This window comes from Bidens hawaiensis, unplaced genomic scaffold (assembly GCF_021521415.1).
Source record: "Bidens hawaiensis isolate Kalapana, Puna unplaced genomic scaffold, B.hawaiensis_p1.1 tig00029912_1, whole genome shotgun sequence".
In the NCBI taxonomy this organism is placed as follows: Eukaryota; Viridiplantae; Streptophyta; class Magnoliopsida; order Asterales; family Asteraceae; genus Bidens; species Bidens hawaiensis.
The window spans coordinates 94,083-109,877 of NW_027494972.1; the positions used below are offsets into that span (position 1 = coordinate 94,083).

At 33.4% G+C, this 15,795-nt stretch overlaps 3 protein-coding genes across 3 annotated transcripts; all 3 read right to left on the reverse strand.

Moving 5' to 3' along the window:
* Positions 1–1,029: 1,029 nt before the first annotated feature.
* On the reverse strand, positions 1,030–1,796 carry LOC143579693 (uncharacterized). The gene is made up of 3 exons (XM_077062926.1): positions 1,443–1,796; positions 1,249–1,355; positions 1,030–1,167 (listed from the first exon to the last, which is right to left on the reverse strand). The coding sequence occupies exons 1-3, from the start codon at positions 1,711–1,713 to the stop codon at positions 1,048–1,050; spliced, it is 498 nt and encodes a 165-aa protein (XP_076919041.1). The 5' UTR covers positions 1,714–1,796; the 3' UTR covers positions 1,030–1,047.
* Positions 1,797–4,895: 3,099 nt separating this feature from the next.
* Positions 4,896–8,089, reverse strand: LOC143579681 (nucleobase-ascorbate transporter 6-like). Its single transcript, XM_077062919.1, has 14 exons — positions 7,955–8,089; positions 7,653–7,750; positions 7,377–7,553; positions 7,184–7,284; positions 7,025–7,100; positions 6,887–6,946; positions 6,630–6,814; positions 6,462–6,558; positions 6,283–6,369; positions 6,091–6,149; positions 5,627–5,718; positions 5,459–5,536; positions 5,213–5,373; positions 4,896–5,133 (listed from the first exon to the last, which is right to left on the reverse strand). Exons 1-14 carry the CDS (start codon positions 8,064–8,066, stop codon positions 4,915–4,917), a joined length of 1,602 nt encoding a protein of 533 aa, XP_076919034.1. The 5' UTR covers positions 8,067–8,089; the 3' UTR covers positions 4,896–4,914.
* A 1,301-nt stretch (positions 8,090–9,390) lies between these two features.
* On the reverse strand, positions 9,391–13,275 carry LOC143579694 (WAT1-related protein At1g70260-like). Its single transcript, XM_077062927.1, has 7 exons — positions 13,070–13,275; positions 12,670–12,714; positions 12,385–12,501; positions 10,695–10,938; positions 10,400–10,558; positions 10,155–10,306; positions 9,391–9,766 (listed from the first exon to the last, which is right to left on the reverse strand). The coding sequence occupies exons 1-7, from the start codon at positions 13,273–13,275 to the stop codon at positions 9,628–9,630; spliced, it is 1,062 nt and encodes a 353-aa protein (XP_076919042.1). The 3' UTR covers positions 9,391–9,627.
* Between the last annotated feature and the right edge of the window lie 2,520 nt (positions 13,276–15,795).

Sequence of the window (15,795 nt, forward strand, 5' to 3'; positions counted from 1 at the left end):
CTTTATTTATAACCATACAATTCTTGTTAAACAATAATAGGAGAAAACTAACTCAAAAGCCTTAAGTTTGTAAGTACGACAACAAAGTCCCCGCACTTACGCAAAATTACACTCAAACTTTCTATTAAAGGCATTCCTAATTGTTCCCCAAACTTAGTTACAAAGCAATACTCTGGTCCGCGCTCACTCAAATTTGTTGGTGAATTAACTCGAGTGGAACATCAGTCGTTCCTCATAATACCACCCACTGATCAACTACAAAACTCATGATCTTAAGTGGTTCAAAGAACTTCATATATTATAGTTATCCGGATGCATGTTTAATAATAAATGGACTTGAGTGGTTCTTTATTAACTTTGTTTTTTAATTTATTTATGATCAGCTCGTCTTGACTTATGAGTCAACTATAACCAAGTCAAATGATCAAGCAAGAATGAATGTAATTAAGAGGGTGGGAATTAAGGACATGAATGTCCTTTTGATCGGTAGTATGTTTAGTGGTTAGTAACTACATTTGAATTTGATATGATTAATGTTGTTGAAACGAACACTTTATACTAGATATACATTTGTTTTAGTTAACAAACAAGTACCTCATTTGTCCCTCACCCTCACCTAATTATAGATACACACACACACACCAATAATTGACTATGAAATGACCATTCTACCCAGAATAATCTATTGACAGCTCTGAAGAAGCTGTATCTCTCTATATCCCCTTGTTCATCAAAAAATCATCAATTACTTTCACCTATTGTGTTGTACCAACTGCATAAGTGATTGTACTTCCACTTAAAACATCCCTGTTTTCATATCACATTATTGAAACACTAGAGTTTGCAAAATAACATTAATGCAAAACTACATAAATAAATGAAAAAATATTAAAAAGAAAAAAAAAACATTCACGGTTGCCATTTTTTTTCTTGTTCGATTACTTTAGTTTTTGTGTTTTTCACAATAACATGTGTTTCTCAAGATTAATAATATACATAGATACATACATATGATGAAGCAAGGCAAAGTGTTAATTAATATAATCATCATATTGTAGCTTCAGAGATACTTTGCAAAGAAGGCCTCCATGATTTTGATCTTGAAGCAGCCAATATTGATGATGAAGAACCAGACCTTTGCCTGAACATTCTTTCATGTCCCTCCACCTAAATAAATTAATAATAATTAACACCATTAAGTCTATCTACTGTATCATCCATCTTTAATCGATAAAAATAGATACATACCTGATCCACCGATGTCTCATGATCACCACTTGAACTGCTTTCATTATCCTCTGGAGGTTTGTTCTTCATCTTTGCATGTTTTTTGGCTCGTACAACCTTCATAACCTCTGCAAATCAGATATATAATATATGTACATAAGATTAGTTCTTAAAAACTATACTACTTTATAAACTAGCTAATTAGTAATTAGTACCATGAGTAGTAATAAGACGATAAGCTCGACCAAGAACAAGCGTGTCACTCGGGCGGAGAAGCTTGACGCGTGTAAAGCGGACAGTTTTACTACTACTACCATGATCATCATCATGATCTTCGGGCAGTATTGGAATAATAATGGAAACATAATGTCCTGGATTTAACTTCATAACCTCACTGGCAGTGATAGACCAATACATTCTTTCTATCTTGCCATTTGGATGTTGTATAACTAATGCAGCGGCATCTACTGCTTGACAGTTACCCATTAATATTTCTTGTATTTAGATGATGAAGCTAGAAGAAGAATAAAATATAAAGGAATTGAAGATGAGAATGAAGAAATTAGGAGATGAAGGTCTATTTTCTCTATACCACCCCTCCCTCCCTCCCTTATCTATACAACACAAGTCTTCACGTTTTACACCCTACCTTGGCTAAATCTGCTTTTTTTTCTTTTCTTTTCTTTTCTTTTACTCTAGTACTCCAAACCAATAATAAATATTTTAAACCACAACATACCAATTAAAAGAATTTCAAGGAGTACACTTCTAAGTATTTATTCAACTAGTAATTGTAACTTTGAGCATCACAACTAGAAGAATAATTCACGTTTTACACCCCAAAACTTTGCCATTTTAACACTTGGGGAGTCGTCGATGGAAATGACAACCTCTCCAAGCATATCCGGCTTTGACGACAATGAGGTTTTAAAGATGTCGTCATTCCTACTAGCATGAAAACCTACAGATCGTCAATAGCAATGACAACCTCTTCTCAACCTCATACTATATTACGATATACTTATCGTATGCCTGACAAAGTTGGATATGACCAGATAAACAGCCACTTCTATTGGCGACAAATGTTGCAATCACAAGCTTTTACCTCTTGTGATGGATGGGAAGTATACCCATCAAAAGAATTATATCATTTATCGCTCATTCTATAGGAAATTTCTAAGAAATTGTATTGTATCAATATTTGATTAAATTAATATGTCACGTCATGTAAAGTTTTCTATCATTTTGGTGTCATGTATGAATATTAATAGAGATACAATTAAGGGTGACTTAACATCACATAAATGTTAATCACGCGTACTAAATTAATGTCCGAGACATGTATATTCTGGATTTTCTTTTCAATAATAATTCACATATATTATTGAAATCAACTTATGAAATAATAATTGTTATTATAATAGGAATAAAGATATTATTAGTTTTTTAATAAGTGATTTAAAAACATCTAGAGTACGTGGACATTTTGTTTAAAATAATAAGATTGTGAATAAAAGAGGTCTCATTCAAAGAAGGCAATCTCTCAATTCTTTAGTAGGCCCTCACTCCTTTATAGTTAACTATTATTGCCCATACATAATTCAAGATTAAAATGAAAGCATAATAATATATCCATAAGGAAAATGTAAGAAAATGAGAAATTGTCTTTTTTATACTTCTATCTTGAAAGTCAAATTATCAAATATCATCACATATCTATTAAAATATTATAGCCTAACAACTTATAGCAAATACCATTAGATTAGAATCACGTTGAGTTGGTATCTGATTGAGAAAAGTGCATTCATACACCATCAAAAAAATTTATGCTTATGTTTTATGATATTCTTTATCAACTCATGCAATAGAGTGTTGAAGTGTAAAACATAGTATAAAGACATTTAATCTAATGATATCTTGATGTGTTATAAATGTTCTATCCTGTAAAGATCGAGGGTTCTAGTTCCGTTGTGGACTGTTGAGTATATTTAGGAGTAGCATAGATGAGTATGTGAGCTGAGATGTAAAACATAATTTAATTAGATTGTGAAAATATAAAATGTTGTAAAAGTAATCTATTTTTTAAACCAGTTATTGTAAGCTTAAATATAAGATACATTTAGCAAAACAAATAGTACGCCCTTCTAGTATTTCTGTCATTTTAATTAAATTTATAGAAAACTTGTATTATAATGCTTTACTACTTTTATGATTTAGTACCTACCATATTATTATGTCATACTTTTTCTAATGTAAACTTAATTGACTTTAAATGTGTAAGCAACCCAAAAAGGTTAAGAATTTAGGTAATGGGCATGTGAGGTGTTATGTTCCACATATTGATTTTGGAAAAGGACTAGTCATGGTTGGAAGAGGGCCTTTGTTTGTGAGAGACTATAATTGTGTTGTAGGCACACCAATTCAAATGAAGTACTATTTAATTAACAAATTTGATCATGTTACAAAATAATCACCAAAGCCATATATATGCTAGAAAAATAATAATTGTTAAAAAACGAAATCATATTTGATTGTAGGGGGTACCAATTACCATCATTTGAGGGCCTTGACTTGTAACATCCACATACCATATCAAATTGCCCAACCACTACATGCATTTTCACACTAGCTAGTAGCTATCGTTCATATGAAAACTAACAAACATCTAAAAGGTATAGGTACGATGTTTCAAAATAATCTAACTTGGTATCAAAAAGTTATTTATTTTATTATTTAGAAAAAAAACCGACTATGTGATGGTGCTAGTCTATTTGAACATGTTTTCGTTAACAAGTTTTATATAAGCGATGTCTTATGTCTTGTTTAATTAAAGTGTACTAAAGTTGATCTAAAGTTGATCTATTATATAATTTGAATTAACTTAAAAAAAAAACTCATGTAATTTCTTTTACCAAAAGCAACTCGCAATTTCAAAACAGGTCACGATTGCTTCTCTTGCATGTATAATAACATTGAATAATTATATAACTTTTGCAAGATAACTTCTTAAAAAGAATTCTAATCTTCAACCTAAAAATAGATTTATTTAATATTTTAAAAAGAAAACAAAAACTAAAATGAGGGTTTTGTGACATGGAAATCATTCAAATATGTCATCTTGAGGAACCATATCATGATAAGATTTTGTATTGATACTTTTATACATGGTTAGAACTTATTTTCCAAGACATGCAATACAAATATACAATAATTGGTGTCTTATACACAAAATATGTGTTTCAAAGCAACATTTAAATTATAAACAAAGCTTATAAATAACATGAAATAAATATTTTAAAATTAAATAATTTGGAATATAAAATTATATAACATAGTCCATTGATAATTCAGAAGATTTTTATTTATAAACTCCACTATAAATTCTATTATTGGTTTGGTAGAGACGTATATATGAATAAATCGATAGGGACAAAAGCAAGGGCCATCTTGCACGCCACCCTCCTCATATCACATCACTTGTTGCCTTTTTCCTAATTTATTTTTAAAAATATTCTTTAGCAATTCATTATCCAGATTTGGAATCCAAGCTCAACATCACAGTAATAAAGTCTTTTTAACTATGACACATGCAAGAAAGTATCATAAACCAGTGGTCAAAGTCAAAGTCAAACTACTATCCTATGCATCATTCTGAGTCAAGAAACAATAAAAGATGATGACTTTGAATCAAACTGAAGGGAAGAACTTGTTAAGGTTAAACGGCAACGAGTAGAACTCTTCGCTTCTGGCATCGGTTTTGTAGGATCTGTATTTGTCCCACCAGTGCATCCCTCTGTCCTTCCTTGTTGCAGTATCTTTCTGTCTTAAAGTTACATCAAGAAACATTGCCAATAATCCACCCACAAATGCTTCAGATGAGAATGTCACATTCACCATATCATTCCACTGCATAAACAAATAGAAAGTTAGAAACTTTGACCTCAAAAGTCAAAAGTCAACACCTTTCTGTTTCATTCTTTCTTACCCATCTAGCTTTTGTGTGGACAGGACCATAACTCCTGATAGCAGTGTACTCATTGAAGTATTGCGGTATCGATAGCCCCATGAAAATCGAGAATCCAAGAATAAACTTTACTCTGAAGCTGTTTAGATTGCAAAACTGCAAAAACCCGAGACCCGCCGAGCCTGTTTTCGTCCAAAAGTTTGAAAAAAGTCATCCAAATGCAAGTAGCAAAAAAAAAAAGTTTTATTCAATTCAATGCATACATACCCACGTAGGCGAAGAAAAGACAGTACAATGCTGCAACAATAGGTGCTGGAATTGATGCAAATACGGCCCCGAATTTTCCTGCAAATTAATATCGGTTAACAAGAAATCAAGAAAAAGAATGTTAAAACAAAAACAAGTAGAAGAAAATATTTATTATTAGCTTATTACCAAGAATGGAAAAAAATATCATGAAACCAGCAGATATCTGCACAACCCTTCTGCTACCAACACGCGTTAAGCCAAGTAAGCCCGCATTTTCACTGCACACATTCGAAAATTGGATCATCTTGGAAATGAATCTTGATACATTTTATGAAATAGACTAAAGGTAGCAAATTTCGACCCGTTTACGGTTAATTTGGGTTATTGCTTTTAGGTTGAATTTATATAACTATCTGAAAAGGAAACTAATGAAACGGGTTGAAAGTTGAACAAAGTGTATTTTAGCTTACATCCGCCTAATTCGATTTATTTTACAATACTAGATTATTATTGTAATAACATAGTTATTATAATAATATGGACAAAAACTGTTTGTGTCAACCTGACCCGTACTAGAAACAACTCGTTTCGACTCGTTTCCCAACCCATGTGACCCGTCTATTTTGCCACCATCCAAAAGTATAGCTTACACAGATACAGATGAACCGTTTCCTGTCCCAAAGATTCCCGATAACAGAATGCCAACTCCCTTCAAAAACAGAAAAACCAATAAGTTATAATCCAAAAAACAATATAAAACCAATAAGTTATAATCCAAAAAACAATATAAAACCATAAGTTAAACAAACTGTTAAAATAAGCATATTCATTTGAACGTGTACCTGCCAACCAACACCGCGGCTAAGAATAGAAGGCGGCATAGGAGTTGCACTTGCATACCTAGCCACTGCAATAAACGCACCAGTAGACTGCCGAACAACAAATAAAAAAGTTAATAACTTTATAAAAGAATGACGGTTATCTTGTAATAGAAAAGCATAAACAGTAAACATAAAACAACCTCGACTAGAGAAACAAACGAAGCAGCCATCATAGCAAAAGCTTCACCAGCATCAAACGTTGGAGCCCCCCATTGAAACGGATAAGGAACACGTATCCTATAATACAACTTCTTCTCTAATCATACCGTAAAAACAAAGTTAAAAACAATTGACAAGACAACATATACCAAGGAGCTGCTCCTATGATTCCAGCGCGGTCAGTTCTACAACTTAGTTGAGTTTTGTCAGACGTGTTTTTGTAGGCCCCAGCAACAGTTAGCATGTGGGCATATACCCACACGATTACCACCGAGAATAAAACAGCAAACCGGTCGTATACAGGGCTTTTTCCCTTCATAAGATGTGGTATGTACTGCAGAAAAACGGTCTGGCCCGTTAGCTAAATTGACTTAAAAATGAGTAGAATATTGTTAAGGAACATTACATGTGAGAAAATTAGCAGGAAAACGATTTGTGCCAGTCCAATCTCGACACATTTAGCAACCTACAGAAAATCATTTAAGTGTATAAAATAATATTGTTAGGCATAATAAGCAGCATTCGTTTATAGACATATGCGTACCAAGGGAAAACCAAACTCGTATAATCCATAACCGGTTAGAGCAACCAATGGAACTGCAGACAACGGGCTCATGAACCTGAAGTTGTATAAACCGAACTATGAAAATATGAATACTCAAATAAAAAACAGAATTTGTAAGAAACAGGATTCATAACTAACCGTGTGACGTTACGCCAAAGTCCACTGAAACCAAGCACGATTTGAAGAGTTGACGCAACGATAAGAGCGCCTTGGGTCCCTTTCATAATCCTCTCAAATTTCTAAATAATGATCAAGATGTTGGTTTAATATTATCTGAAAGGCTGCTATATATGTGTTTTATAAAAGCTTGATTGATTGATTGTATGAGCACCTCTTGAGGATCGACAATGTCACTATATCGATCGGCTAATATGATTGAGATTGTAGTAGGAACGAAAGTGTATGATCCTCCAATGACAGCGGGCAAGCGTGTCCCGAAAAGTGTTTGGGTGAATGTATTCAAACCAGCAACAAAGAGAAGTGTTTGAATCATCTTGGCCTTTTCTTCCTAAGAGTTTAACCAAGTCATGTAAATGAATTAAATCAACAAAACAAAAAAATAAAAAATAAAAAAAGGGGGAGTGTGAGTTATAAGAGTTGTTGTTACATTGCCTCCGCCCATTTGAGGAACAAGAGTAGTTGGAATGAGAACTGTTGTTCCAAGCATCACAAGGTAATGTTGGAAACCTAAGAGTATTGCCTCAGCTGCATATATATATATATATATATATATATATAATAAATCAAATTAATAACATGCCAATTAACACTAACAGCATCTATAATGCTAAGGGGTTGCTAATAAACACACAACATGTATCATCTTGATTAAAAGGAAAAATAAAATAAAAAAGAAAAGAAAAGGTTATTATTAATAATAATAATAATAATAATAAAGATGAGACATACGCCATGGTGGTGGACTGGTGATGCAGTAAGAGACATTAGGAAGCTGATCTTTAGCAGGGTGTGGCTGCTGATCATCTTGTTTAGGTGGTGCTGCTGCTCCTCCTGCTGCCATCCTTTTCTTTTACTAATCTTCTTCTTCTTCCTTCCTTGAACAAGACAACTAGTTTTATTTTATTAAAAATAAAAGAAAGATAAATGAGAATCAAAATGAAAAATACATACTTTATGAAGAAGAGAAGAGAAGAGAAGAGAAGAGGATTCTTTCTCTTTTTAGGGTGGTTTAAAGAAAGAAAGAAAGAAAAGCAGAAGAGCATCTCTCTGTCTGTCAACTTTTAGTCGTCTCAGTTCGTACGAGTACTCATGCAGCAGAACCAGCCCAATACTACCATCTTAATTAACCAATGGGATGTGCTTGCTAGTTGCTACCCAACACATTGCATAAATAATTAAATGTATTTTCTTCAAACGAAGAAACTGAATTTTACCTTTAAGAAAAAAAAAACTTTTAATAAATAAAAAAGTAATCTTGCAAGAAATATAATTATCTCAGACAAATGTCTAGAAAATTGAAGCACGTTTAGGCAACAATGAATACCCAAGTACAAAAGATGTTGTCCTAGCTAGCTTGTATATAGATTTATTGATGAAATTTCTTTCTTGCTAGTGATCGATATTGCACTTCAAATGTTTGTTTGTTTGTTTGTTTATGTTCATGTTATTCTATAAACTAAAGCACATTGAGTTAAACAATCATTTTGTGCAAGGGAAAATGTCAGGATAGATGGCTTAATGCACTTGTCTCATATTCGTACTCAGATTAGCTTGCATATGTGTTCACTAAAAGCCGTGTTGGTCTTTCACATACTTATTTGATTTAATGAAGAATTCCCTCATTTTACATAATGTGTGATGATATTTTAAAAGTTTACAAGTTTATACGCTAATAAATATAATAATTAGCTATCGATTGATAAGTGACTGTTTTCTCGCAAGTAACGAACATCATTATCTTATAAGTATGCAGATACTAGATAGGGGTTGGGGTGTCATTACTCATATGTAGCATTCCAACAGAATAAGAATATGATTCAAAGCAAAAAGGTTTGAATGAGTGCAGGCAGGAGTAGTGCTTTCACCTCTTAAATATTCTATTGTACTTTAGTTTTCCTGTTTTTTATCTTGAAAGAACTAATATATTCTTCAAATGTAATTAATAAGATGCCGGTGGTATTGATGATAAGTTTAACTAATCTTTTAGATGCATGATTATTAACTAAAAACTTCTATCAAGCTATTTATGAAATCAAATCAAATGAAAAAGATATATTTTGTCTGGCCCATACTCGTCAGATAAACATGGCATCGATCCAATGGGCCGACTGTTGTCATGACCCAAATTTATTTTATTTTTTAAATTTTGTTTTATAGGTGGTGAATTTTCATATAACAGGTTTGCGTCTTGTATCATCAAACACACCAAAAGCAACAATAGTTATAAAATATTTTTAATAATTACATGTGACAACAAATAAGAAAACATGTGCAAACCTTAGAAACCACGATTGTAGTAGGAAAGGTATGGCAATGTACATTTAATATGATACATGCTCATAGGGCATCTAAAATGCACCCTTGTGTCTATACATATATATTTACATTAAATCCCCTCTACATTAAACATGGTCTTCTTGTTGCAAAAGAGAGACTTTTTCTTCCAAAAGATCGGCTTTGCCCCTCTTACTTTCATCCTCTCTAATTTGACCCCACATCATTACGTAATATCCAATTCCAGATATCGCTGCGGCCATCAAGCTGCATTCACAAATTGAAAATTAGCAAGGGTGCCACACCACCCTAATCTCCATACGAGTAGTATAAAGTGGTGTGCTCCGTCACGTTAGTTATTTTCTATGTTAGTCTACACCTCAGTCCTCATACGACATTTATTTATTTGTATGAACACCCCCTCAAATGAACCGTATAATTACATTATTGCCAGTATGACGTGTTAGTATTATGACCTCATATAACCCCCATACGGTATGTTTGACACGTACCATTTGTATAATATGTCAACGGAGGGTGGTTAGCATGTTCGTGGTGTACGTATAGCTTGACTTATAGTAATTTTGGTTCAAAGAGAGATAAAAAGTAGGTTTAGATGTAATCTTAATTAATTTAGTATTGTGCACGTACGTACCTTCCGTAATGAAATGTTTCAGCAAAGAAAACACAACCAAACATGCCAGCAATTGGAACTCCAAGAGGCTTGAACATGGTAACATAAAACTGACTTTTTCTTCTTATGCACCATATATGTACATGACTTTTTATTAGACTTCCGAATATAGCCTATTTGGATATTAAACACAACTTAAATTGCGGTTTTATGATGAAATAAACAAACACGTAAATAATGACACAGTAACTAAGATTGCTAATTACCGTTAAGATGATGACAAGGAGTCCCATGTCGAATTGTAGCCTCCAAGCATTTGGGTCTCTTTCTAATATGATAGCAAGCAAAGCGGATTGAAATGTGCCAAATAAGCTATAACTAGAAGCCATTGTCATTACGTCCGGACATTTTTCAAGAGTTTTCACCTGACAACAATAAAATACATGTATGCTTAATGATCAATATTCTATGTTCATGGGTTCACTGCGACCAATATATATGTTGCTAAGAATTTTATCCATTGGTATAACATATTTAAAGAGAAAATCTTGGATTGTGCACCTGAATAATGTTCCATATCGAGTAACATAATGACGCGGATGCGAAAAGACTACAACCAAGAAGCCAATTTTCATTTCTAGATAAGAATACAAAGAATCGAGGAGTAGCCAGTTGAAGACGTGTTGAAGGGTCCTTCACCACTGGACCCCTATAAAGCATCATCGACATAGCTCCCATGATTGATATTAGCGTACCCATCAATTTTGTTCGACTGCTTGAACTTCTCAAATCAACCTTTGTCTTCCTATTAATAATTAATAATGAGTTAATTTGGTATTTTAACTTTTTTATTTTTTATTTTTTATTTTTTATTTTTTATTTTTGTCACCCGTAGGATTTAACCATTCACCACTTGAAAAGTCAATAATTTATCCACCACCTAGACCATATGTCATTTTGGTATATATGTATATAATTATAGCATTTCAATAAACTACAATAAACTCAAACTAATGTATTGTAATTAACAAATTCATCAAACACCGTCACCGATCTTTATAGATTCTGATATCTTAAATCTTAATTAAGACATACTTGATAGTACAAGACTACAAGTATTCTACAAATACGATGATTAATTTATATTTTTCTAAGAACAGAAAGTTTGTAACTTTACTCATATATTACACATTTGTAATTTTTTTAATCTATAATCTATACGTGATTTAAATTTTTAATGCATGCCTTTTATGAAGACCAAGAGTTTATCCAACATGTTGAACCACTAGGCCTAGGCCAAAGAACTTTCATAAATACGATAATAGACAAGTTTTTAATTAACTTAATCAACTTGAAATACGTCATTTTCTTTGCGTTTTTAATGCATGCCTTGATTGATTCACGACCACATGAGAGGCCAAACAAAAGTGACGTCAGTTTGTCTTTCCATGGTGCTTTGGGAGCCACCAGTTCTGAATCTAATTTTCGTGCCGTTCTCCATTTTATATTGTGTTAAATAAATAAGTGATGTTTAACGACATATATACCATCGACAAATAAATTTAAACATTAATATATAAATAATATATAAACTAAATAGGTTTGAACAATTTCACTTTATCAAGACCCATATCCTATGACTTGTGTTTGGGCATCATATTTTATTTATTTGAATAACTTTTGTATTTTTGTTATTGTGAATTTTATATAAAGCACAAACTGTGAAACCAAACCGGAACAATCCGTTAGCAACGGTTCGGTTTGTTCGGTTTTAAATTTTAACGGTTTATTTCGGTTTTTGATAATCAAAATTTCTAACGGTTTGGCTTCGGTTTGACTTAAAAACCATCAAAACTCCACCATAAACACCCCTAGCTATAATTACACTAAATATATTATATATTTTTTCTTATATACAATCAAGTAATATTTTTGAACATCTTTATCATTATTTTTTTGATCTCTCCCACTAACAACCACTTTCAGATATATTAGAAAATAAATAGATGATAAACAGTGTTCCTTTCATATTTACTCATCTCTTTAAATTTTTGTTTTTCTCCTCTTCTCACAACCACTTACAACCTTTTATAAAAATTAGAGATCTCTCTCACATAATTATAGATGAACTATTATGATAAGTATGCGTGTGATTGATAATCTCTAGCTTTTGTTCATCTTCTAAAAAGGTTTAATGATCTAAGAAATGTGGATTTGTTTATTTTAAGATATCCAAATAAAGTAAACACACCTACAAAGAAGGGCGAGAATAAAGGAAATAGATGGAATTAAACAAGTCATTCCAATAGCAACAATCGGAGAACTGTATGTCAATCCAACAAACGCTAGATTTTGTGCCATCGTCACCCTACAACAAAACAAAACCTCCCATTAGTACGTTAATCCTAAGTTATGGATTTAGACTCTTTAAATTTCGTAATTAGTTGGAATATGGAATGCATAAGAATATTCATTGCTAATTGTAACGTTTATCAAGTTAGAAATGAGAAAAGCGAGATGGAGATAGAATACAAACCCCACGAAACCAAGAAGAAGAAACGATCCTATAAGTTCGTCTTTCCTGCAAGATAACAATATATAAAGCCAACCATTAGTATTATGAAGCTAGTTATTAATATATTCTCCATGCATGCATTGTTATGATCAAGATCGATCTAACTAGCTAGATGTATGTAGATCTGAGATCATAACAAAGAACGATTAATTGTGTTTCTTAATGTAAATACACACACACACACGTTAGAATCAGCCAGAGGCATGATGTGTTTAAGTCACTTAAAAATAAATCTTAATTAAGATATATAAACATGCTGACCGACTCAAAGGCTATCTTTTATCGGTTAGGCCTCTTAATGACTCAACACAACATGTAATATGTTTGTTAGTTATGAGAAATTATAAGTTAAGAAGCGAACTTGTTTCTGGTAACGATGAATGTGTTATAGGGGAGGAGAAGGATGGAAGCAAGTGCATTGGTGTAGACGACGAACACGAAGGGACTTAGCCCTTTGGACAAGACAGTGCTAGCCAAGATGGTCAATCCGATGTTACAAAACTCCATAAACGCCATTAACATGCATGGCACTACTTCACCAACCACCATAGCCGTCGTCTCCGCCATTAATCCTTCGTTCTCTCTCTAGATATATATAATACGTCTGTCTAGTCAAGATTTTTGTTGTGGACAAGCTTGAAAGTGGTGGTTACAATGAGGGTTTAAAATGATGTATGAGAGAGTGTAACCCTTGAGGAAATGGTGAAGCTACTCTTAAGGGTTTTGCAGCAACTCGAGTGACCCAATCATATAGAGGGAAGGCAATCTAACTATTTTCATCGATTTTTTATTTTCTTTTTTACTATTACAGGTCCCACGTTATATGATTATTATGCATGTATACTTTTATTTAAATCAATTCAGGTATATATATTTATTTATTTTACCTTATTAATTTAAGAATAATGTATTAAGATTAATTGTTTAAACATATATGTAGCATAAACAACGAATGAAAAAATTGATTAAGGTAAACTATGACATGATCCAGTTGACGATTCAGTATGAAAATGGATTTTGTTGGTGTGGGAAAATATTAATTGTTTGTAATAGTCACTTAGTAGTTAAAATCGTATTTTGTTTAATTTCTATGATAAACATAGTACTGTTTAATTTCCACAAATATTTATCAGAATGTCTTAAATTGACATATAACAAGATTTTATATATGGGTGTTGTGTTTTAAGGATGCGTTTGGTTTGCAACGTAACTGTAATCTAAATTTCATTTTTAATGTGCTTGGTTTACTAATTATTAGAACTAAAACCTCATTTAAACCCAAAAACATACAAGTGTAGTTTCAAGAACCTTAATATGTAAGCAAACACACACACACGCATGCAAGTCGGTCATGTATCCGAAGAGAACAGATAATAGACAACAGATTAAGATCATAGGTTCATAAGAAATCCCCGAACTCAAACATACATGTTTTGAGCATATTGGTTTTAGATTACTGAGATAGTGAGATGAACGCTTTACAATTAAGCATGATTGGGTGGGAGCAAATTCAAAGTGACATTCTCAAAGTTTATATCCAATGAACCAGATAATGTGTAAGTTCTTATAAAGTAAACAATATTGATTTGTATGAAAAGCGGAATATTATATAGACCATGAAGCTGGTAGCCACACAGTGTGCATGAATTCGTCATAAACCACAAATAATCACGTGAAGATGGTATCCATCGTTGCAAATTTTAAAAATATATATGATATGATATTTTATATGTTTGGTATTAATTATTAAATGTGTGTATCACGAAGATCAATTTAGTTATGTTATGGATCAAAATATCAAAATAAAACTAAAAGCTATTTCACCAATTAGAAAAAGACTGTTAAAATAAAAGGAGCACAGAATATGGATTTAATTATTATGATAAAGAAGGTCCAATATTTCCATTAGGTAATGATGTTGATATATTTGCTTTCATAGTTCTGTGGCTCCTATTAGAAGTGACCCTACAAAAATCAAAATGTGTCTAGATAAAACACGTCAATCAAAATAATTAAAAATACTTGCTCATGGATTTTTACTACACATTATTTAAATTATTAAAATAAGTATTACGACCATTTTTTTCCCTTTAATTAACCATAGATATATCAAATCAAAGTACCACGTCGCCTGTTTACAAAGATGACAAAAGGAGGGGTTAGACCCAGCAAAGATGGTTCTTCTGATAACCTGCAAAACAGACCGTGAGCTTGTCACTGAGAAGGGGGGGGTTCCTCCTTGTGACCACCCTCCGGCGTGAGAATCAGACTAGATTGCTCTTTAAATATAAATGTATATTAAGAGATTGCTAGAGCAGATATCAGGTATATTATGATGATAATATGATAAGATGAGATGATCATACCATTTGGGGTATTTATAGCCGAAGGTAGGTTTCCAAGGAGGTGTGGCCGGCTGAATAGTATTCCTGTTCCACCAACTGTGGCCTACGCACGTGCCCTGCTGGTAGTTGGTGGGTAGGCAGCGGCTGACAGTGACCAGGCCTGCTGTGTACTATTCCTTTTCCACCAACTGTCGGCTATGCACGTGGTATGACAGGAGTTGGTGAGTAGGCAGCGGCTAATAGTGACATACAGTACAGGAGCATGCTGCTCGCCATACTGTTGTCAATAAGCTGTCGTATCTTTGGTCAGATCTTTTGCCCATACCTCGTCAGGTACAGTACAGAAGATCTTCCCGTATCGTACGGACTGGCTTAGTTGGGCGGGAGTATTCCCCCTCCCGCCTTTGTGCGGGATTGTTCCCAGCTTTGCTCATTCCTTCAGGTGACACTGAATGATTGAGAGCTAAGTGCCTTGTGCGTGTAGCCTTGCTGCGCGGGTGGCCTTCCCTGATGGCTTGTATCCGCAGCTGCGGGAACAGGCAGAGTCCTTCACCATTGGGAGGCATTTCCTGCGGGAACAGCTTGCGTACTGCGCGTAAGGACATCACGTCTCTGAGCATGGTGGGTCCTGCGGATCCAGTTGGTTTCTGCGCAGACGTCTCTCTTCAAGGTGAGTCTTGCGGGTCCAACTGGGCTCTGCTGGGACCTACCTCTTCAAGTCCCCCCAGTCCAATGTTCTTCT

Bases quoted from the DNA above. Each gene is read 5' to 3' on its own strand.
- LOC143579694 (XM_077062927.1), bottom strand. From the start codon at position 13,275: ATGGCGGAGACGACGGCTATGGTGGTTGGTGAAGTAGTGCCATGCATG. The intron at 10,559-10,694 runs GTGCACAATCCA...TATTGTTGTCAG, and splicing joins CGATATGGAACATTATTCAG to GTGAAAACTCTTGAAAAATG. The intron at 9,767-10,154 runs GTACGTACGTGC...TTGTGAATGCAG, and splicing joins GAAACATTTCATTACGGAAG to CTTGATGGCCGCAGCGATAT.
- LOC143579693 (XM_077062926.1), bottom strand. From the start codon at position 1,713: ATGGGTAACTGTCAAGCAGTAGATGCCGCTGCATTAGTTATACAACAT. The intron at 1,356-1,442 runs GTACTAATTACT...TCTGATTTGCAG, and splicing joins TCGTCTTATTACTACTCATG to AGGTTATGAAGGTTGTACGA. The intron at 1,168-1,248 runs GTATGTATCTAT...TAATTTATTTAG, and splicing joins ATGAGACATCGGTGGATCAG to GTGGAGGGACATGAAAGAAT.
- LOC143579681 (XM_077062919.1), bottom strand. From the start codon at position 8,066: ATGGCAGCAGGAGGAGCAGCAGCACCACCTAAACAAGATGATCAGCAG. The intron at 6,559-6,629 runs GTATATGTTGTC...GTTGTATTATAG, and splicing joins ATCATAGGAGCAGCTCCTTG to GATACGTGTTCCTTATCCGT. The intron at 5,374-5,458 runs GTATGTATGCAT...GGACGAAAACAG, and splicing joins TCTTTTCTTCGCCTACGTGG to GCTCGGCGGGTCTCGGGTTT.